This window comes from Equus asinus, chromosome 4 (genome assembly GCF_041296235.1).
Source record: "Equus asinus isolate D_3611 breed Donkey chromosome 4, EquAss-T2T_v2, whole genome shotgun sequence".
NCBI classification, from domain to species: domain Eukaryota; kingdom Metazoa; phylum Chordata; class Mammalia; order Perissodactyla; family Equidae; genus Equus; species Equus asinus.
Window position 1 is genome coordinate 141,228,655 of NC_091793.1, and position 22,818 is coordinate 141,251,472.

The window sequence follows — 22,818 nt, forward strand, 5'->3', positions numbered from 1 at the left end:
AAAAACTGGTTTAATAGTAATGACCATAATAATAGTAACTACAGCAGTAAAAATAATGGGCCTGGAAACAGAAGGCTATTCTCTCGTCATTTCCTTGTTCTGGTTCTTGGTCACTTGAAGAGGCAATATGTTAAAGGATCCTCCCAATTCTTATCTATTTAGAAGACACAAATAGTTTCCATTGTCAGTTGTACTTAAACCATAAGTTTCTCACTTCCTCTTAACAATGGGTTATTAAGAAAAATATCTATTTGACTTCTTTTCCCCTCATTACTCAGCATAGAAGTTAAGAGCTTGGACTGGAGCAATACAGTTTGGTTCAGATCCTGGCCCAGCCACTGAGGAGCTGTGTGATGAGGCAAGTTACTTGACCTCTCTGGGGCTCATTTTCCTCATCTGTGAAATAAGACTAGCACCTATGTCATTAGATTAATACGAGGATTAACAGGGTTAATATTTGTATAACACTTCGAACAATGCCTGGCACACAGCAAGGGCTTTAGAGGTATTTGTTGAATAAGTAAAACAAACTACATTTCAAACTTCAGAGAACTTTCAATATATGTATAAAATAAGCACTTTTGCTTGCCTCTTAAACAAGGCAGTTATCTTTTGGTTTATAATATTTTTAGCCACCTTTTCATTTGAAAACAAACCGTTTTCCTAAATCCTAATTAAACTTAGAGAGTGTGCCATGTCTTCAGTCAATAAGACTGGCCCCAGAGCAGACAGAAAATGCTAAGTAACTTGCATACTTGTATTGCCTTTCCACCTGAAAAGCATCCCTTCAGGTCCTTTGTGCAAAATCTAGAATGTTCTATCACCACCCACGGATCAGGCTAAAGCAGACCCATCTGTGGAGAGAAGCATCCAGGAAGCTCGTGAGCAAGCGCAGAGCCATCTGCCTCCTCTGGGACCAACAACCGAAGATGTCCTTGCTGGCCTTTGACCTCTTCACCAACACGGCTCACTGGCAACAGTTAAATGTGGACGTGCTTTTATGTGAATTTCCACGTGAGAAAAGTCTGCTCACTTAACACAAAGGACCCTTTCAATCACAGGCTTCTTTTTCTTCTCAGAAGTAGGATGGAGAAGAAATGTGGAAAATAATTCTTTCTCTTTTTGCATAGAAATGACTAACATTTTAACAAGCCGATTTTTGTTGAAAATTAGCATATTAAAGTGATTTTTTAAAAAACTTGAAAGTGGTTTCCCCTGCATCAAAATATAAAGATTATTTAGCTGACTCCAAGAAGCCAAGAAGATGAATAAAACTATGATCATAAGGGTTGAATTATTGAGACAGAAAAACATATTATACAAAGACAAGAAAACAGAGTGGGAGAGAAAGGTCTGTCATGGCTTGGCTGCTAAGGGACAGTCACTCGCTCGTGCCAGCAGTAAGTGCTCTCCCCAGTGAATAAACCATATGTCCATTTTTATCTGCTTCCTTTCACTAAGATCCTGCTCCTCCACAATATTTCCTTTGTTGCAGTCCCTGCTGCATCTTCTCCACCCCTAGCCTGGTTCCCCCATCCTTGACTTCACTTCCTTGGGCAACCAGTATTTGAGCCCTAGCTACCAACTTGAACATCTGCTACCTGGAAAAAAAAAAAAACCCATCTCATTGCCTAACATCCTCCAGGGAGAAAAGTTTGAAGGACTCAGCATTCTCAAAAAACAGGCACAAGAGGGGGCGGGGAGGGGAGTATATCTTTTCTAGCTCGGTAAATTCCATCTATATAAAGATCAAATGAAGAACACTTTAAACATTCTTCAATGCAAGCAAATCCACGTTACCAACAACGTGCTGTCTTTCTTATGTATAGACGGAGACCCACACATTTTAAGCTATTTCACTTTTGCAACTGTGTCTCCTTTTCAACGGACTACCGTATAGAAGAAATACAGCATACACATAACTCTAGAGAACAAAATGCCAATATTTTCCCTCTTTCTGTAGATAGCTTTCTCTTTTTTTTTTTTCCGTCCCAAAATGCTCCCCCAGCTGAAAGATAAGGAAATGCTTTCACCAAATTAGAGTGAGCCCTATGTTAAAATCGCTGCCCGAATCCCACCAGAGCACGCTTTGTTAACCTTCCTGTCCACACTCGGTCCTCAGCTCCCCTGCAACCACTCACCCCAGCAGACCCTCCAGACAGGTCCCCAGTGCCATCTACCTCCCGCATTCACTAGTCCATTTCCTTTATGTGCTGCACTTAACGCGATTCCATCCTTCATGTCTTTTTCCTTATTCTTAGCTCATCCACGCCACATAAATTACCACTTTTGTCTTCAGTTCCCCATGTGCCCCATTTGCACCAATTCCAAATAAATACTTCTGGTTCTCATCCATTTAATCCAAATTAATTCATATTCCCTCTCCCATCCTCCATCTCCACCTCTACCTCCCCTCTTAGCTGTTTCTCGTTCTTACAGACCTGCTTTCCCTCCGTGCTTGTCTCCGAGGAGGTTTTACAGGCAAAATGCTTCTGAAGGATGCCAGGCAGCTGCTCCCTGTGCTGTCCGAGGAAAGCCGTGCCCTACAGGGCTGCCGACCTCAACGGGCAACGCCTGCGTGTCCAGTTTCACCCTCCCCAACTGGTGTCCACAGCATCGTCAACTGAAAGCGTGGAGTCAGGAAAGGAAAGCTTCTCGCTTTGGGGGGATTCAACTTCGGCTAACTGCCATATTCCTAATTTACATAAAGCTGCTCTTTATGCCACCATCACTAACCAACATCAACACTGATAGTGAAACTACAACCAACTCCACTGCCTTTAACGAGCGCTTATGATCTGCCAGGTATTTCACACACATTTACTCATTTAATCTTCAAAACAATCTAGGAGGTAAACACCATCATCCATATTTTACAAACAAGGAAACTGAGACTGGGGAAGATAAGTAAGCATCCAGGTCACACATCGGGGAGTCAGACAAGCCCAAGACCGCCTGGCTGCAGAGCCCCGCTCGGACGCCAGCAGGACTGCCTCTCCAAGAGCGCCCGGGGCCTCCTTGAGTACGTCCCCTCGGGGAGTGGTCCTCCCCCTCAGTCCACCACAAGGCTGGCAGCTGCAGGAGCTGGGGAAGAGAATGAGCTCCACCTTGAGAGTCATTCTGAGTAGACAATGCCCCAAAAGCAGAGCACCACACAAGGCACCAGTCCTGAGAGTTATCCTGACACATCCGTTGGGAAGAGGGAAAGGAGAAGAAGGAAAGGCCCTGGACGCCCCTCCCAAGAAAGAACCTCCGCTCCCCCGGCGTGGTCCAGACTCCACGCAGGACGTGGCAGGTCTCAGCGTCAGTAATTTAGAAATGTGTCCACAGTCATAATTCCACACCGACAAAGCTCCACGCTCCTGCCTCGTCCTGCTTTCTCTGGCTTCCTGCAGGGCAGGCAATGAGTCACGACTGAAGCCTGGGAACACAGCAAGGTCTTGTCATTACTCTACTCACTGACCTCAGAAAGAAAGAAATAGAAATAAAAATGACCTTCAGGACAATGTCAGAGAGAGCAAGAGCCGACAACAGCAGGAAGCATTCACCTTAATGTACGTGGAGTGGAGAACTCGAACCCAAACTCTGATGGGAAACCACTAGCAGAACTCTGCACATGAGCCCAGGGTTCAAGTATACATTAGGAGCCCTTCCCACGAAGCAAGCAAGAGCCAAGTGGGCCATGAAGTTCAGAACTGGAAGGCGATGTGATTATGTCCCATGCTGCTGGAGCAGGGTCAGGCCCCACCTCCCCCCAGAATAACTCTGAGGTTCCAACGGTGAGTTCTTCCAGTCACTTATTACACATCCTGCTTTAGGAAAGTTCTTCCGTACTGAACAAAGGCATTTCATGGGCCCCCAGAACATTAGAGCTGAAAGGGGCCTTAAGAGCCAGCCTGTTTGACAGATGTGGAAAATGAGGCCCAGGGATGGAGAGGGTCGCCCTCGAGGTCACAGAGCTAGTTAGTGGCAGAGTTAGAGGTGGGACCCAGGCTCCTGTCATTTTCCAGCCAGTGAACTTTGCACGGCATATTTCCTTGGGGGCACAGTCCACAAACTACCACAGAGCACCAGGAAGACAAGCAGCGATCCCAAAAATTACTCTCTCCACTCTCCTTGCTCAGATTCATTACCCATTTCTCTCCGACAACACTCATTCTGCCGCTTACACCTTTGGAGCTGTCCCCACTGGGCTTGCATAGTGCAAGCAGTGTGCAAAGCCAGGCAGGTAACCTGAGGCTCATTTAACAACCACCACTGGCAGCGACTGCTCCTAGGATGCTAGCCCCAAGAAAAGACTCCAGCCTGAAGCTTCTACCTCCAGGCAGAGAACAAAGACCAGTTTCAAGGAAAATGCCAATCTCACTCTGTTCTCTGTGAACTACACTCTTCCAAATCATCCCATTGCCCCAAAGATCAACGTGATCCTGGGAGTCACTGCAGAAGTCCTGAGCAAAATACACAGTCCCCGTTGGTCCCCATCCGCCCTTACCACACACACAGCAATGTAATCACTTTAGCAACTTCTCAGTAACAAGCTCATTAAAAAGCAATTCTGCCATCTCTCCATAAAGCACGTGCCAGAGAACAATGCCAATTAATTATAGAATGATCACATCTAATGAACTCTGAAACCCTCCTGCTGTTGGTGACTTTGATGAAAAATCAGGGATGCTGGGAAGAGTGGAGCGGGACACCCTGGCTACCTGTTAACTGTGAATTCTTTCAAATGCACCTCCTCAGGCTCCAGCACGGACCAACGCTGCAGAACTACGCTCACAAAACAAGGCAAAGCGTCAGGAAAGTGACAGTGCCTGCGTCACGTGCGGCCGTGAGCCGTGCGGCCATGAGCCACACGACCAGAGCCCATCCAGGCATCCTCACAACCGTCTGATCTACGCTGGGTTGGCATTGGCTCTGAAGGTATCTCACAGTCAGTGAGTGACAAACCCATGTCCTGTGCTCGGGACACCTGGAGATCTTAAAACAACAAGTGAGTCACTCTGCGTCCCCACCCAGACCCTCCTGCCTCTCTGTCACCTCCTAGTCAGAGTCGATGCCACTTCTCAGGACAGAGAGAAGCCCTTCCCACCACGAGGCTATGGGAGGAAAAGGAGGAGAAGCCACGTGCGGCCAACTCGCCCCGCTACCTGTGTGAGTCCTCTGGTGGGCCTTTAGGTGGGAGCTCTTTGTATAGACCTTCCGGCACCCGTTAAACTGACAGCGGTGGACTCTCTTCTTGTTTTCAGGGCACGTCTCAGCGCCTCCCCCTCCTTGTTCACTGTCGCTCTGTCCACTCTTAACTGTCCCAGCTGCCGCCACGGCTGCTGCCGCCGTTGCCACCCCTCCCACCTTTACCGAGCTGAGGGCAGCCTTCTTGGCCACCAGTTTCAACGTCACCGTGCCATCCACGGCTGAGAGAGTCTGTGAGGTTTTGACCAGATGGCGGCTGAGCTCAGGGGACGATGGGGGCGTTAATGAGGTCACTGCGTTGAGCTGGGCCTGGTTGACAGCTGTGTAGCTGTCTAGAGAAGAGCTGGTTGGCTGGAGGCTGAGGCAGGTCTCAGAGAGCAACTTGTCCCGAGAGAGCAAAATGTCCACTGCTGAGCTCTTCTCGCAGATGGTGGCTTCCACGGGGAGCAGCAGGGGGTCCAGGCGCCGGAAGCTTTCCTCGATGCACGGGGGAGGAGAGGCGTGGAGGAAACAGTCCAAGTCCTCGCCGAAGGTCTCGGAGATCCTCCTGGGCTCTGTCTGTAGGTAGCGTTCCAATTCAAGGCATGTCTGCAGAGGGGAAGGAAGGAGGGAGAGAAACAGCCATCAGAGGCAAAGAACACCAGGAGGCCACAGGTTGACAGGCAGAGGAGGAAGACACAGCAAGACACAGAGAACAGGTTCGTGGCCAGAATCTGAAATTCCCTTGTTGAAAGTTCTGACCTTGTTATTTATTCCCTGGATACTGGCAAAGCATTCATAAGGGTCACATCACAAGAGTTCAACGACTACAGTTGACGGGGAACTAGAAGCCCAAAAGGGTTCTCTCACACCATCAAGATCCCAGAGAACATTCAATGTTAAAATGATCTTTTGCCCCACAATCCAATTCGGCAGGTGAGATGTTTGGGGCACCCCTAGGAGTTCCCAAGTAGGCAAATGGAATCAGACAAGGTTTTCACACCAAGACAAGACTCCCCATGGTCCAGCTTCATTTTTCAAATAGACTTGAGCAAGTTACAAAAATAAGTCAATTTTCCAACTTGCTCTGAAGAACAAACCATGCCCACCCAAACTCAGAGATGACCTCAGCCACAATCAAGCTACAGCAAGCCCGGTCTTGGGCATGGATTCCCTCACCAGCAGGAATGGATATTGTTCTAAAGAAAGCCTCTTATAAAACCTCTGATGCACGACAAAACCCCCATTGTTTACAGAAAATTATTCAAAATACAATTGCTACATATTTTGCGGCAAGGAGCATGAGTCCCATTATAATCATTTAACAGCTCTGACTACGTGATAAAAATCAGTTCAAACAAAGCTAACTGACTTGTTAAAGATAGGACCCAATCTATTTCAACAAAAGTGTTCACCTGGTAAAGAATGAGAGAAAAAGAAGCAAAAAGTTCGGAGTATAAACAAATCTTCATCCACGGTGCTCATAAGTCTTTGTAAGATGGTGGAATAGTTTTTATGGCAAAAGTGGATATTTAATTTTGTAGTCTAAAAGCTCTCCTCACCAAAAAATCCTACTCTTCCAGAATCTTGCATAAAATCATGGTGCTACTTGTGTGGTAATGGATCGTAACTAGTCTTTGGGTGGTAAACACGTAATCTACACAGAAATTGAAATAGATAACAATATACACCTGAAATTTATATAATGTTATAAACCAATGTTACTGCAATAAAAATAAATAAATAATAAAATCATGGTGCTAACTTACACCATCAGCTCAACTTGCTCTAACTTCTAGGCTTCAACAAAGAAACACTGATGGCAAATTTAAAATGGGACTAGCTCCTAATTTACTGCCTCCATAGACCTTCTATGTTTTCAACCAATGCTCTGATTCTAGGCTTTTATTCTGTTAAGAATATATTTTAATGATACACCTAGTTGTGTTGTATCTGTCAAGGGTTTTATTTTGGTGACATTTCAAAAGATTGGTTTTTAATCAGCCTCCTGGTAAAACTCTGCATTACTGAATAAGAAAACCAGATTTTTAACTATGAATCACCTTTGGGTCTCACTGTTGAATTTTCATAATATAAACTAATGAATGGTTCCAATCCTCATTCAACTCTCATGTCACAGTGTTCATTCAACTGCTGTGTTCACAGCAAGGTACAAGGCTTTCTATGTGTTAGAAAGAGAAGACAGAGTAATGGATTCATATGATGTAGATGCAGGATAAACAATTATAAGCGAAAAATGACATGAATTTACAAAGCAAAGCGATACCAAATACCACAATAATAAAGTATGCTGGTAACTCAGAGGATGAGTGGACAATGAATGCTATATTCTATAATATGGAGGTATTAATCAAGGAAAGGCTATTGAAACGTAACTTTTTGATTCTATTTACTTCTTGATTACAGCTCTTGCTGAGCAGCTTCCCACCATTTTATATTTGAAACCGCCTTCTCAGGTCTAGAAATTTGCATTCTCCTCACTTGCCCCTTTTCTGAATTCCATATCTCAAAAATTTCCTTTCCTTGTCCATCTCATTATTAGAAATTATCATCTACTTCTCTCCAATATTGAAACCCTCAGTCTCAGCTCCAGTCAATCCACTGTTAAATTATAAGATTCTGCTCCTGAAACCTCCCTTAAACCTCCCCTTCCCTCTTTAGGTTCACCTACAGAACACAGGGTCTGGCCTGGCACCCCACAGATACAGAATGTCTGTCAAACAAAGATAACATCAACCGTACACCATTACTTTGATCATTCAACTCGACTCCACTCTACAAAAGCCATCTGATGACACCTTATCTTGGACCGTGCTGAGGCCAGCAATCTTGGAAATGACCACTAATATCTGTCTTCTGGAACACGACTGTAACGCTTCTTTAGCGTTGCCCAACGAGCAGGACCAGACCTTTGAGACGCAGATATGTTCCAGGTAAAACTCAGTGGAATCACGGATTATAAGAAGTCCTGGCGGCAGTTCCCGCCCCACATGAGAGGACTACCTCACAGACCTGGTCACTCTCTCTGTGGACAGAGTCCTTGTATGCCACATCCTTGTATACACATTCTAGCTCAAAGAGTTGAAAGTTATTAAGAAATTGTTAGGGAGCTCAGATCTCTTCATGTTCTGAGGAACTGAGATATTCTAAACACAATTATACACTCTTCTGGGAAGATTAAAAAATAACCAGCCCAGTATGCCCTAGTTTGATTCCCAGGAGCACATGGGTCACAGTAACAATCTAAGGATGGAGATACTTACCATCACTAACATGTGGGAAAATCTGGACCACTTAAGAGAGGCTATCACTTGCAACCCTAGTACAGGGCATTCTCACTCCGTCTGAGAATTAAACAAGAAGAGTCCCCAACAGGACGTGCTGGATGGCCCTATGGAATCATTAGGGAGTGATTTTTTTGTCTTGAGAAATCTACTTCTTATGATATCTGCTAGAGTTGAAGCTTAGACAGAAGAGACTTTGTCAATCAGAAACTCACCAGGAGTGTTGGAGATTAAAATGTTAAGGATGAGGAGGACTTTAATGTTAGATTATTTCCAAGCCACAGAGAAAGTTTATCTCCAATGTTTTTTTTAAGTGATTACGAGAACTCCCCTAAGAAATGCTTATAATATCTAGTCAGAATTTGAGGTACCTGTATTTACTCGTAGATTTTAATACGTACGCATACACAGAGGTATCTATAGAAATAAATGTGTATATGCATATATGAGTATATACACATACATTTCCTAATCTGTCTACGGGAAGAGTCTGCAGGCAAAGACTTCCCAGTGGCAGCGAGCACACCAGGCACAGAGACCTTGGTTTCTAAAGATCATTATCCAATAAAGACAACCAGGGCTCCTTGGAGTAATAGTTGATTCAAAGGCTGGAGCAAAGAAAATAAAAGAGGAGCCTAGACTATCTTGTGGTACCAGAAGGTAAGGAAGTGCCCATGAAGTGCTCATAAAGTGACAGAGGTATTTAAACGTGAAGGGGCTCTCAATGGCCAAATCTGGACAATGCGAGCAACAAAAATGAATAATGATAATAATGGATTCTAACCCATGGAATAAAATTAATATCTATGAATTCTTAGTGATATAAATAAATGGTCAAATAAACAAACAGAGAAGAAGAGCCAGCTCCTCCTTACAGTAAAATTACAATTACTAAACATAAAAGCAATGATGGAAAGAGAAAATCATCTTCAGGCAAACAACAAACTAATAATGACTATAGGCAATAATCAGCAATAGATGTTAAAATTAGTAGATGAAAGTATAATGAGAAACAAGATATTCGCCTAGTCTCAAAATATCCCAACAAGATACTTATTAATTACAAAGACAAAAATAATAATTTTACAGTGGAGAAACCTTAACCACACAATCAAAGTCAGCAACACCAGTACTTACTGGTATCATGAACCCCTGATATGACAGGTAGAAAGGGCACAGCATCATTCTGTGCCATTCCTGCCAAAACTACATAACCTCAGTCTAATGAGAAAACATCAGACCAATCCAAGCGAGGGCAAGTCTACAAAACAACTGGCCACTGTTTTTTTTTTTCTTTTTATGAAGTATGAAGCCCTAGTAGCTTTTTTACACATAAGTTTCAGGTATACAACATTATAATTCAATGTTTCAGGTGTCCAACATTATCATTCTGTATACACTATGAAGTGATCACCCCCAACAGTCTAGTTAGCTACTTGGTCAGGATTCTTTAAAGGTACCAAGGTCACAAAGAACAAAAGAAGAGTGAGAAGCTGTCACAGATTGGACGAGACCAAGGATATACGACAACGAAGTGCACTGGATCCTGGAGGAGAAAAAGGACATCGGTGGGAAAAATAATGCAATTCAAATAAAGCGTATAGATTAGTTAACGGTATTCTATCAGTGTTAACTTCCTGGCTCTTATCATTGTGCTGTGGTTATGTAACATCAGGGGAAGCTGAGCAAAGTGTGTACGGGACCTCTATGGACTATTTTTACAACTTTTCTGTAAATCAAAATAATTTCAATAAAAAAGAGAAAGAGAGAGAAAAAAGAAACACCCATCGGCACTAGCAGTGTCCCAAGATTGTAAAATTGGATGAAGAGTTCAAACATTGGTCTGTCCCCCGGAACCACAGACATACTGTGTCCCAGTGACACTCTAGCTGGCAAACGGCAAATCCAGCCAGCACTGGTCAGCTTAATGACATCTGGGGCCTTGCCTTGGAGAAACGAGGCTTCACTCAGCCTGACCCAATGATGCAACTGGGCTTGAGGCATTGGATGAAGCTCTAGCCCCTCAAAACGCCACTGCAGTCACCCACAGGAAGGAAATGCACCCAAGTGCAAAGTGTTTTCTTATTATTTATGAGTCTCAGATGAGTGTTGTGAAGCACTCTGATATCGCAACTTTGAAATGCATGGCGGCTGCTTCTCCTAGTTTTCTAACAAACATCACCTGAAACTGGTTTTGAAGTGATGACCCAAAATCTTTTGCAATATTCTCTCCATTCTGTTCATAGTCTTATTACTTGCTGAAACATGCTTATTAAAAGTGATGATCCAGGGGCTGGCCCAGTGGTGTAGTGGTTAAGTTTGCGTGCTCTGCTTTGGCGGCCCAGGGTTTGTGGGTTCAGATCCCGGGTGCAGACCTACACACCACTTATCAAGCCATGCTGTGGTGGTGTCCCATATACAAAAAACAGAGGAAGACTGGCACAGATGTTAGCTCAGGGCCAATCTTCCTCACCAAAAAAATTAGAAAACAAAGTGATAATCCAAGCAAGACCTAGTTGAAAAAAAGAAAAAAGTTCAAACCTATTACTGCCATGCCTACTACCTTCCAGGATAGCTTCCAAAGGCAGAAGCTGACAGAGAACAGGATAACCCAAGTCTTGTAGCACAAATGAAGTTCACCAAATTTTATGGCATCAAGAAATATAAGAGAAATTTGGTCATATATGGGCATGATGATGCCAAGATTACTAAATGGCTTTTGTTCAACCTGTCCTTATCTCATTACAAATTACATGAAACTTGCCAGTCAGGATTGCAAACATCTGTAGGCACTTTGACATTTCCCCTACAACCCCCACTGTGCAAAGGGCTTCCTTCACCATTTTTCCTCTCTTTACTTTCCCTTATGCCCATATGTTTGACAGAGTCTTCCATCTTCTTTCCCACTAATCATTCTCTCAAAGTTCAACATAAAGTCTATCTCTTTCAGGAAGCCTGGTCTAGAAAAAATGGAGTTCAGAAGACATGCTGACTGCCAAGTGGTGAAAGGCACGCCTCCTCAGTCCTGGATAATTAAACAGTTAACTCCACAAGGAGTCTACCAGTCCACAGACTGGCGGTATGTCTGGTTTATTAAGATTATTATTTCCTTACCAGCAATGACAAGATTGTTCATACCACATGGATTCTCAAACGATACCCACTTAGAGCTAAACTTCTCCCTCTGTTCTCTCAGAGGGCAGAGATGTCTGAGTGCTTGAAGTAGAGTTGTAAAAGGTAGAACTTTCTGAAAAATGAGCTGGAATCACCTCACGACCTCCATCCATCACCACCACCATGACTCCATCCATGTTCAGCTGGGGCAGACACTATTCCAGGCTCCTCAATGGCATCCACGTAAAACCAAGTGTTTAGAACATAAAAAGTTCTAGTGTTTATTCCTGCGTTTTTTAATTTGAACGTAAGACAAAGCCATTGGTCCAATATTTTTGCCACCACTCAATAACTGTGTCACTATGAGAAATTATTTGGAGTCTTTGGATCTGCGTATAATTGAATTGGTGAGTCAAAAAATATATAAATAAAAGAAATTGCATTTTGGTAACGATTTTTTTCTGGAATAATATAGAGTCATTGAAATAAAATGCCACCTACTGCTACCTGTGTCTGTAGTCAATTATCAGTCATTTGTGGTCCCTTTAGTAAAGTGCCCTTAATCCCAGTATTCCACCTATTGCACTCACCTAAAAGATCCAAGAGTCAAAAGTACAAAGAGATAAAACAAACTGAGGAGAGAACAAAGATGAAGAACACAGGGCGATACAGCTTTGCACTTTTCGGAAACCTGCAAAGTCACGCTTCCCCTGAGATGAGACCTTGACCTGATGATGGTGATGGGGATGAGGATGATGAGGATGCTCCCAGTGAGGAGGAGGGGAACCCTCATTCCCAGAAAGAATGATCCCCAGGTAACGCACACGCAGGTGAACTGCACTGGGCTGCCCTTGGGAGCCCCTTTCTGACATTTATTATGTGTGGTTTTGTCACGTGCTATTAACCATGGTGCCACAGTCCCCACAGGGTCTACAGTACAGAAACAGGGAGACAAGTCTCTTACCTTTCTCCTGGGAATGTCCACAGCTTAATTACGTTTTTGTGCTTTGAAATCTTCACACACACCCCAGAATGGAAATTCAAAGTGACACAAAACAAACTACTGATAGTTGTATAATTTGAGCTTCTTTTTTAAAGAGATCTTCTAAAATACTCATTCCTTTCTAACTTATCATTACATATGCTCCTACTTCACACTTTTTAGCAAAATCTTTATTCTTCTGACTCGTGAAACCAATCTGAAAGACTCTATAGGACTGCAAAGATTGATATTTATGGGAACTTTGTGATTTTTTTTCCCTTCAAAGGATGATATGATGTAATGGTTCTGACACATTTCTAGTCTTTCAAAATTGGGTCAGAGTTGAAAGAAGAGAAGGATGTGGGAATCATGGTACCATTTATCTCAGGGGCTGGAGGAGGGGAAAGGAGCACCACGATTAATAAACTCGGTATGCCCAAGGGAGAACCTCATCACCACGCATGGGAAGTCTGTGCCGACCTTCCTGGGTTCCAACCCTTCAAAGCCGGTGTGAGGAGGAGACTCTGACCTTGACCCTAATTCATGGCAGAGAGGATGTACACAACAGCAACGAGAACCAAGCTTTAACACCTAGAAAGTGATTCCTATGAAGATTTTAAACAAACATTCACTTTTGCTCGACTCTCCTGGCCAGATAACATTAGGGTAGAAGGTTAAAGAGAGAATGAATTTTGTCTAGAAAATGCAAGCAGGCAAGTGTATGGTGTAAGCAAAAATCTCTTACTGTATTTCTTAGCTATTAGATTAAAAAAAAAAAAGAAAGAAAGAAAACCACATCAATGGCACACCCAGAGGTACCACAGTATTACACGCCCCCACCAGAACTGCGGGGCCCCACAGAGTCACCACAGCGCCATACCCAACCAGCGGAAGGTCACGTTCCTGCCCACTGTTTCTTATGTCAACTGGCTGCTGGAGCTGAAAACAAATTAAATATTTCCCTCTAGTAATCTGTAAATTCTGAGAGACAATGCTGTGAAAATTAATTGAATTCTAAACAAATGTGAAAGTTCGGAAATTTCTATGGAAACCTCTCCAGTGTTTCTCCTCCCCAAACTATTTTCAACAAATGAAGAAAATATTTGTCTGTGTATTTTTCCTTTGGGAGGTGGGGGAGGAAGGACGCAAGATTCAAGGCCTGGGGAGAGGGTGAGGTCTTCAAAAGAAGCAGCCTCAGTCACCCCTTTCATCTGCCAGGGATTCCTCAGCTGCAGGGCAGAAAAGAAACCCCAGAACAACTTGAATCCAAATTAAATGTGAAGGAGAGTTTTAAAGTCAGCTGGGACCCAAGTCCTATGCTCTTGAATGAAGGCACTGGGGTCCCCCACACCTCCAACAACTTGGAAAAGCATTTTCCGCCTTCATAGTGTCTGCAATCCTCAAAATCCACAGTGTCCACTAGGGATGAGGTGGACCATGCACCAGGGGGCCTTCCTGTTGTGGTTCTGGGTGGTTTTTCCAGATGTTACTTGTCAGAACATACCAATTCGAAGTCTATCGCTCCGGCCTGTGCCCACAATTGCTGCGCCTACCCTCCATCACCACTTCAGAAGGGTCACTCAAATGATTTGGCTGCTGGACTATAACCAAATTCATACTTCTGAGTGGTCAGGAGACACTACTGCTCACGCACAGCTGGACCAGGTAAGATGCTTGGGTCTGCTATGAAACCAGCCTCTGCTGAGTCGGACCCACACTGGAGGAAGCCCCGTTTGTGACTTTATAGCTTGAAAATAAGTTTCATTAGATGTCCCCGCTTCAGTCATTACACACTCATGGACCAAACGAAACGTGTGCTTTAACAGTCAATCAAAGATCACCCTACAGGAGAGCAAGGACCTAGATCTGGGCGGGAAGGGAGGTTTAAGAAGGAAAAGCATGTGGAAGAGACACTCCCAATGGAAGAGCCCATCCCATGGTCACTCGGGAGGGAGGACACCCCATCCCAGCAGCTCGTGGGAGCCCAGGGACACGGAGGAGGCCTCTCTTCTGGCAAGTGGTGGCTTCCCAGGGACAACGGCTGCGGCAGTTTTCCAGCTTCACCATTAATTTTCCATGAAGAGCAGTTTTAGCGACAAGCGCTTGTGTCAGGCAGGGCCTGATGCTCCAGAACCCTGTAATTATTCTTGGCCCCCACCCCCCACAGCCTCTGCACCTGTGTCAGTTCCAAGCACCAGCTGGCCATGTCTTGCCTCCTGCCTCTTAAGGGGGAGGAGAGACGGAGAGCCTTCACTGAGAACCCAGACTCACACTACTGGCCTCTTCTTCCGAAACGCAAAAACAAAAACAAAAATGTTGTCTCACCCCTCCCCCCAGCGGGTCTCGCCAAAGGAAACACATACACATTAATTGGCCAGAGAGCCTTCATTCAAAGCAAAATGACTGAAAAACACAGTTAACAGGGAAGGTCTGACAAGGGGTTATTACTCCTGCTTTACAAGCCGCTCTTCCTCAGCCCCCACCCGCTCCGTTAACTTTGCACACCCGCACACACCCTCCCCAAACTCCCCGGGCCCCTTTGCACTGAGCAGCCAAGATGGGAACATACTGAACCCATTACATCATCTCCAAATCACTTGCACAGGCTGACTCAGGCTACCGGGATTTTTTTTTAAAGCAAACTCATTTCATTGACCCCCTTCTGGAACACTGTTATGTCCTTCTCAGTTGGATTAATTAAATACACCCCCGTAACCCCCCATAAAAATACATAAATGATTGCTTCTTTTACCCCTAAGCACAGTTGCACACGTGTACAACATACCGACATGCACCCAAGTATACGCACGCGTGCGCGCACACACTCTCAAAGCTTGAATTTCCCAAGAACAACAGGCTCAAATCCCACTGGGGCCCTCGGCGACAGATGCAACCTAGTGACTGGTGATCACAGAGGATATTTTCAAAACTGAGAGAGTTTTCAGGAGCTTCCACGTGGAATGTGAAACACAATGTGGGGGCGATAAGAAGAATGTTTGCTCTGCAGCTCAGGCTGTGGAAAATGGCAGCCAAAGCACAACGAAATGAAACCAAGCCCTAAGCCGCTTGTCCTGACATGGATGGTTGTATATTTACTTAATTTGAGGTACCTGGAATCAGCTTCCCAAAATATATGGGGTGGCCGCACGGGGGTGCCACTGTGCAACTCACCCCAGGTAAAGAAACAGACCGCCGTGTACATGGAGGGCAGAGGACAGGGCGGCCAGAGTATTGGCCCTGAGGCCGGACTCCTGGGGCAGGTTACACTACTTACAAGCTTGCATCTCTGTTGGTCAAGTCACTCAATCCCTCTGTGCCTCAGTTTCCTCATCTGTCTACCCCTCAGGAGTGTGTGAGTTCAACCACTTGATACATATCAAGTGCATAGAACGACCTGAAACACACACTATGTATGTTGTAGCTATTACACAACCAAGTGTTATTTTCAGTACACTTCCAAGAAGACAATAAATATAAACAAATATATCAAGCGCATGGACAGGGAAAACCAAAAATACCAAATAATTACCAAAGTAAAATAAACCTGTTGAGTATAAAAGGTTAAGTAAACAGGGCATCCTGGCTGAGGGACTTACCATACTGGACTCAGCTTTCTCAGCTACCAGAACAGGTCAGACTTCTAAGGCACCTGCCAGTCTGGAGTTCTATGATGCCGTGAAATTGCAGAATGGCTCATGCAGAACAGGCTCAAAGGAACTGACACACGGCTCTGCTCCCAGTTGGGTGGTGAGAGGAAGGAGGTGGGAGGAGTGGAAGAAGGTGGTCCTTGGACAGCCATCTGCACAGGGACCTCACAGCCTCGATCATACAGTCTAAGACACTCACTAATCCAAGTTTAGAGGATGCTGTGAAACCAGTTCTCTGGTTCACCATGAATGGCAGCCTCATCAGCATCTAAACTAGAATACAGGCTCCTCAAACACACTTGGACCTGTCCTTGACTCATGGCCTGGCTCAAGCGTGTGTTAAATGAATGAATGAATGAATGGATGGATGGATGGATGGATGGATGGATGGACGGATGGAGCAACTCCTAAACAATCCTGTCGAAAAGTCAACAGTGATCATGATCCTGGGCACGCAAGAGTCCAAGAGTATGATGAAAGCCAACAATTCTTCCTTCTCAGAAGCAAGAACATGAGAAGCAGTGTGTATGCATTTATTATCAACATTTCTCGTAGGATACATCAGTATTTTAAGATCTAGATATAGGGAAGGTTTACTTGTCTCTTCTATGTGTTTCATTTGAAAAAAAAAAGTGTTCAAATGCTGACTCTCTGGACACATCCAGTATTCCAAACTGAGAGGCACATTTGGGTTCACAATGGGCCATAGGGCAGCCCTGAAACCATGTACCTGTGCAGGACTAAAAGCCATTTCCCCGTCCCAGAAAGTGTCCCCCTCCCTTCGGCCACTTCCTCTTTCCTCCTCTGACCTCCAGAAACCACCAGGAAGAGAAGCAATAACGACAAGTGGACAAGATGCTATTTTCAACTCTCATGTTTTATTGATGAAAAGAGCCTGGCCTGGGAATCAGGTTCAACACCCCTTCCCCACACAGCCTCTCCCCTCCCCACCAAACTACTGGGCCTGAGGAGGGAGTTCCTTACTTCTCTGAAAATGAGTGAACCGCACTCACCAAGACCCCCTCTGGCTCAAACTTCCTGCCGGCAATCCGCCAACGGGCTGCCATCACGCCTACTTCCTCGCCACGGCAAGTGGGATCCTACATGACCCGCCCTGCCCTCCTCACCTTTCAGCCCTCTGGCACCCACACAAACACACCAAGCTTACACCTCTCTCAGGGCCATAGCGCCCACTGTCCCGCACCCCAGAATGTAGACTCCTCAGGTCAGTGCATACCTGCTTCCTTTAATCTACTACATTTCCGCTTAATCGTCACCTATTCAGAGCGGCCTTCTTTGATCTGCCTAGATAAACTAGCCCAACACCCCACTCAGTCTCCATCATAGACCTCGTTTTATCTGCTTTTTAGTACTGACCAAGTCCTGGAAAGATCTAAATTCTTTGTTTGCATGTCTATTGTCCATCTTTCCCCACCAAAATGGAAGTTCAGGAGAGGAGGGACTTAGTCGTCTGGGCCAATCAACCTCTAGAACCCAGCACAGGGCCTGGAAAAGGCTTCCAAAATGTACCAGCTGAATGAATCAATGAATCAACAAAGGCATTCATCAATCCTGGAATTCCAGAGAAGACTTCAGCCAACAGGAAATCTATCCTAAAATGTCCACCTTATTAGGTCAAAAGGCTCCATCGACATTTCTCCTCAGTTCAACTTTAGCACAGAGAAGGCACTCACTGATTCAGTCATCAGACAGAAGTGAAATGAGCCTCTTCTGAAGACAGAGATCAGCCTCGGGGCCTCATATCTGGCCAGTCCACACAGATGCAAAGGCAGCATTTCTTCTCAGCGGTCCATATTGCGTCATGGGCTCTGAGTGTCACTCGGATGAACAAAACCCACCCCTCTCCTGGCCTCGGCACCAGGTGCTTATTAACTGGTGTCCTGAGGGAAAAGATTAAAGGTCGAGTCCAACCCACTTGACACCGTTTATTCCCATTGCTATTACCTAGAAGGACCTTCCCGGGAAAGGCGACTCTGGCCACTGGTCCGCAAAGTACTTGAGGGCCACATCAATTTGGTCCCCAACACTAGCATCCCTGCTTTCATCAGTCCTTAAGTGAAAAAGTTCATTCGAATGTAGCGGTCATCAAGGACGTGTGTTTCCTGTCGTGCTAAACAGGCCCACACTTCACTCCATAGGCGAGGTCCTTGGAAATTCCTATTTAGCCCCATTCTGGTGACTTTCCCATAAATTCCTAAACACAGGAGCATTTCGTTTCTCTCCATCCCCTTCAAGAATTTTACAGAAAAAGATATGTTTACTGAGAGGTGCTGTTATTTCAGGATCATTATTTCACAGATACAGAGGCCTCAAACACTGAACCTGGAAGTGAGCCAAAATCCAATTAAGAGGGTCTGGTGTTTGAACTAGGTGAGAGCTAAGGGTGAAAATATTTAACATAGCTGTGCAGGGTTCGTGTGTGTGCGCCTGCGTGTGTCACAGACAATGAAACGTAGATTCTTTGTAACGTGTTTCGGATGCCTTTCTCTAAACCTGTCCTTGTTGCCAGAGTCGCAGAGCTGCTCCTTGTCTTGTGTGTTATGCTAGGCAGCAGGAATTCTCTCACATGCTGGCTGGAAAAAGATGAGGGAGAAAGGAAGAGAAGGTTTTCCACCGGCTAAGAAAAGTAACATTGCGCTTGGCCTGTTTCTGAACCACGATAGGATGTTGCAGATTTCAGAGTAACAATTCACCCAACTTGACGGGGAAGAATCAAGGCTGAGGCCCGGGTGTGGGTGCCAGTGGCTCTGGCACCTCACTTAAGCTCAGGTGGCCCGGCTGATATCGCACGGCAGGCCCTCTCAGGCGCACCCGACTCTCACTGAAGAAGAGACGCTAATTTGAATCATCGTCGCCACCCCTCTCCCCTTTGTTCCTGTCTGAACCAATTTCCAGTTTCAAACCAACCATCAGCCCGTGCAAACGGGAGTCCCAGTGGAGCAGGAGCCATGGCACAGCACAAGGGGAGATCTAATTTCCAATCTGGCCGCTTTGCTGTCCAGCCTCCGGGAAGGGTGGTACACTTGCACAACCTAAATTAAGTTTTAAAACACCGCCGTGATTTAAAATTAATAAAAACTCTCACGGGGAGAGGTGGTTCTCAGTACAAATCTCCTTATACAGTGAAGGTCGACTCCACCAGAGCTGGTGGGTGGTCTAGGTCTCTGAGGTCTCAATCCTCACGACCAGGAAAATATTTGAGAACAGCATATATTCACTGAAACTGGTGCACAAGCCGCTGAATACTGTGTGGTGAATGAATCCCCAGTCTAAGGCAGCGTCCACATCAGGAATTCTTAAACTACCTTGTCAACAGCCCTCACTGAGATGCATTTAATGGTCCAAATTAAGGATTCCTTTCTGGCAGGACAGGGTATGCCAATTCGATTTCCTGGTGCCCTACTTACTGGAATAAAGCTCGTGACAAGACACCAGTGTGACTGCCTCGTTAATTAACCTGAACCACATACCGGAACATTGCTGCTAATAAAACTCCCCTGTAAAGAAAACATGTTTTCTCTGCTGAGGATCCTGGCATGTGGCCCCTGCAGAGCCACTGCCGTAATTAAGGAGATATTTTTATGTTGTGTCTATATCTGCAATTGCCGTGAAATTTGGTCATATTTGGCTTGATCTTCAATAACTTGAGTTCTTGAATGTGCTTTTTAGAAAAAGAAAATGAAAATGACATCACGCTATCAGGATATGCAAACAACTCTGGGAAGGAAAGGCTGGCTTCTGCTCAGGCGGGATGCGTTATCTGTGCTGTGCTTAAAAGCAGCTCTAAGCTCCCAACCCACAATTCAGAGAGTCAGACATCCATAGCAACCTTCCACTTTCTCTAGAAAACAGGCTGAAAGAATCAGGACCCAAGTCAGGAATACAGCAGCCAGGTGAAGCTGGGACTTTCCCCATCCAATCCCTATGAAATGACAGAGACTTTTCTAAAGAGAATTCTTTTGTGAAAAGCTTCTGAAAATGCTTATCAATATTACTCATGTCACCTCAGAGTCCCCTGTGAGACCAACTAGGCAGCAAGGATTAAAATATCCACCCTCTTCATAGGGAGCCCAACCTAGTAAAGAAAATTGGGTTTTCCACAGTTCTGTAGCCCTACTATCAATAAGACCAGAAACAGAACCAAAAGTTTCTTGGCTACTGATAATTAGGCTTTTTCTGGCCTAACTCTAAATCTTCTACCAGTATCTCTAAACATTCTAAAAATTCAACAACATATCATCCCTCAGTAACCCTGAAGGAACAGGATTCCTGAAGAAGAAGCTTCAGGATCTCCCCAAATTGGAACCACCACACACAATCCCAAACCTCATTTCATAAGCTTTTCACCTGCACATCTCTGTAATGTCTCCTGGTGAGACTGAAACAAGTCTTGGTTTTGACAACACCCCTTTATTAGGAGATTTCTGAGTTTTCTCTGGCTGTCCCATATCTCGGTTGGATTGTTAAAATAGGATTTCAGTCACTGCAACCTGTCCACATCAAGTGTCATCGTTGAGAAGAAACAAACGGAACTAGCCTCATTTTTTAATATCTGAACTGAGGAACTTATAATTACAGTTTACTGAAGACCTAATTTTATCTGTTTATTGGATTAATGCCAAATATATGAAAACTAGATGTGATATACTTTTCTAAATGGAGGATCTGAACCTGCTATCCAACATTTTTAAAACACATTTCCTAATTTTAACAAACATAAAAATACAATTTTGACTAAACCAGACTCAACGTTCTCCCCTACCCAGTGCCCTTCCGAATAATGGCACTTGGCCCATTGTCAACACCAGTGTTATCAATCACTCTTCTCCTTTATTCACTACTCAAATAGAAAATGCAGCTTGAAAAAGCACACGGAAGGAACAGGAGCAGCAAGAAGAGGAAAAGAGCACCAGTGGAGAACAGACGAACAGCAAGTCTGTAATTCCTGCGTAAAAATCCCGGATGCCAACAGCTCCCTAGCAACACACCTCTAACCAAGGGGCCCAGAGACCTTGGGCAGCAGATCGGCTCACAGGCAAAACTGACACTTGGCTGCTCCCTGTACGGAACCTCCTCATTGAAAGTGGTTTTGTCTATAGCCATCTGGTAGTAACAAACTAAAGAGAATCATGGCCAGCGGGGGAAGAAGATTATCGTGATTCAGAAATGTGTGGTGGTGGAAGAACATCTTCCTTAAAAATCAGGTGATTTAGCATCTTACTGGGGTGAGGTGCCTAATCAATCCTGGATATCAAAACCCTTCGACTTTGGGACTTCTTACAGGTGTACAAAGTCATACGCAAGGTGGTGTCAGAGAACACAGACTGAAGTCAGGACACTTTCAGCAGCTCCTCTCCTACCTCTGTGGCCTCCCTCAAGTCACCTCCTCTTTGGCCCTTGGTTTCTCATGAGGTGAGGGCTTTGGGAGGTAATCAGGGTTAGATGAGGTCATGAGGGTGACCAAATCTTGCTTGCCTAAGGGAAGCAAGGCATATGGAAGACGGGACTTACTATTCTGATCCCTCTGCTTACAGGAGCACCATGTCTCCAGGTGTCTCAATTTCAGACTCCGGGCTGCAGTTTCTGCCCGGTCTCCTAGGTGAGGTCCTATGATGCAAAGCCACATGGTTGTCCTTGGGGTGCGGGGTACTCAGGTGCTGGTGCTGAGCGTGCTTTACTCCAGGAGTGAGCAAGGCCCTTCCTGATAAATCTGGGTTAGGATTCACAGACTCTAATACCTACAGGGGCCAGGAGGATAGTAGATGTTAGTGGAACGATCAAGGAACGTGACAGTAGGGACTCGCGGGGACTGTGGTAAACACTTCCCAGAGTTTTCCTATGAAATTCCTCGTTTAAGGAGAGACCCAGCTCGGGGAAATCATGACTGAGCAGCACGTTCATCAGCCTTCTGCTCAGCTACTCTTGCCCAGCACCACTCAGCTTGAATCCTCGCTCTCAAGGAGAATCTTGACACAAGAATGGGCTATCTGCAGAGATGGCATCATGAAATGTCAAGCAGGAGGAGGAAGAGGTATGACAAGCCCACAAGAGCCTGCAGCTCTGGCACCAAGTTGTAAACTTCCTTGGGCTAAGCACAGAGCTTGGCATAATCAGTAGCTGCTCGATAAACATTTCTTAAGTGAATTTTTTAAAAATTTTGATTAAGAGCCAGTATTACTTCTCATTACCTGCTCTTCTCTGGGGTGAACAGACCAGGTGGATTTGTCTGACAGGATAAGGCCCAGGGAGAAAGAACTGTGCTAGGATAAGCAGGTTATACCTGTTTAATTCCACTGGCCTTTCAGGGGCAGATACTGCATCTTGTACTTCCTTTAAACGAATTTAATTACTTACTGAGCTTCTACTTTATATCAGACACTTTGCTAGAGACCTCAGCGAACCCTAGGGCTCCATATCTGCTGACAAGGTGCCACGGTACACAGGGACAGAGGGGTGGAAATATAACACACTGGAAGGGCTCAGGGCGTCTGTGGAAGGAATAGCTGGAGTGAACGAGGGGTTTTGCCACACAGAGAAGGAGCCCGTTCACCGTCCCAGAGAAGTCAGTAACGGCCAC

At 45.1% G+C, this 22,818-nt stretch overlaps 1 protein-coding gene across 2 annotated transcripts in view; it reads right to left on the reverse strand.

The window, feature by feature from the left end:
• KLF7 (KLF transcription factor 7) overlaps nucleotides 1-22,818 on the reverse strand; it is a 96,668-nt gene that overhangs the window by 50,041 nt on the left and 23,809 nt on the right. For both annotated transcript variants that reach the window (XM_044768327.2, XM_014836409.3), the window contains exon 2: nucleotides 5,151-5,781. In XM_044768327.2, the coding sequence (XP_044624262.1) occupies nucleotides 5,151-5,781 (631 nt within the window). The remainder of the gene's footprint in view (nucleotides 1-5,150; nucleotides 5,782-22,818) is intronic.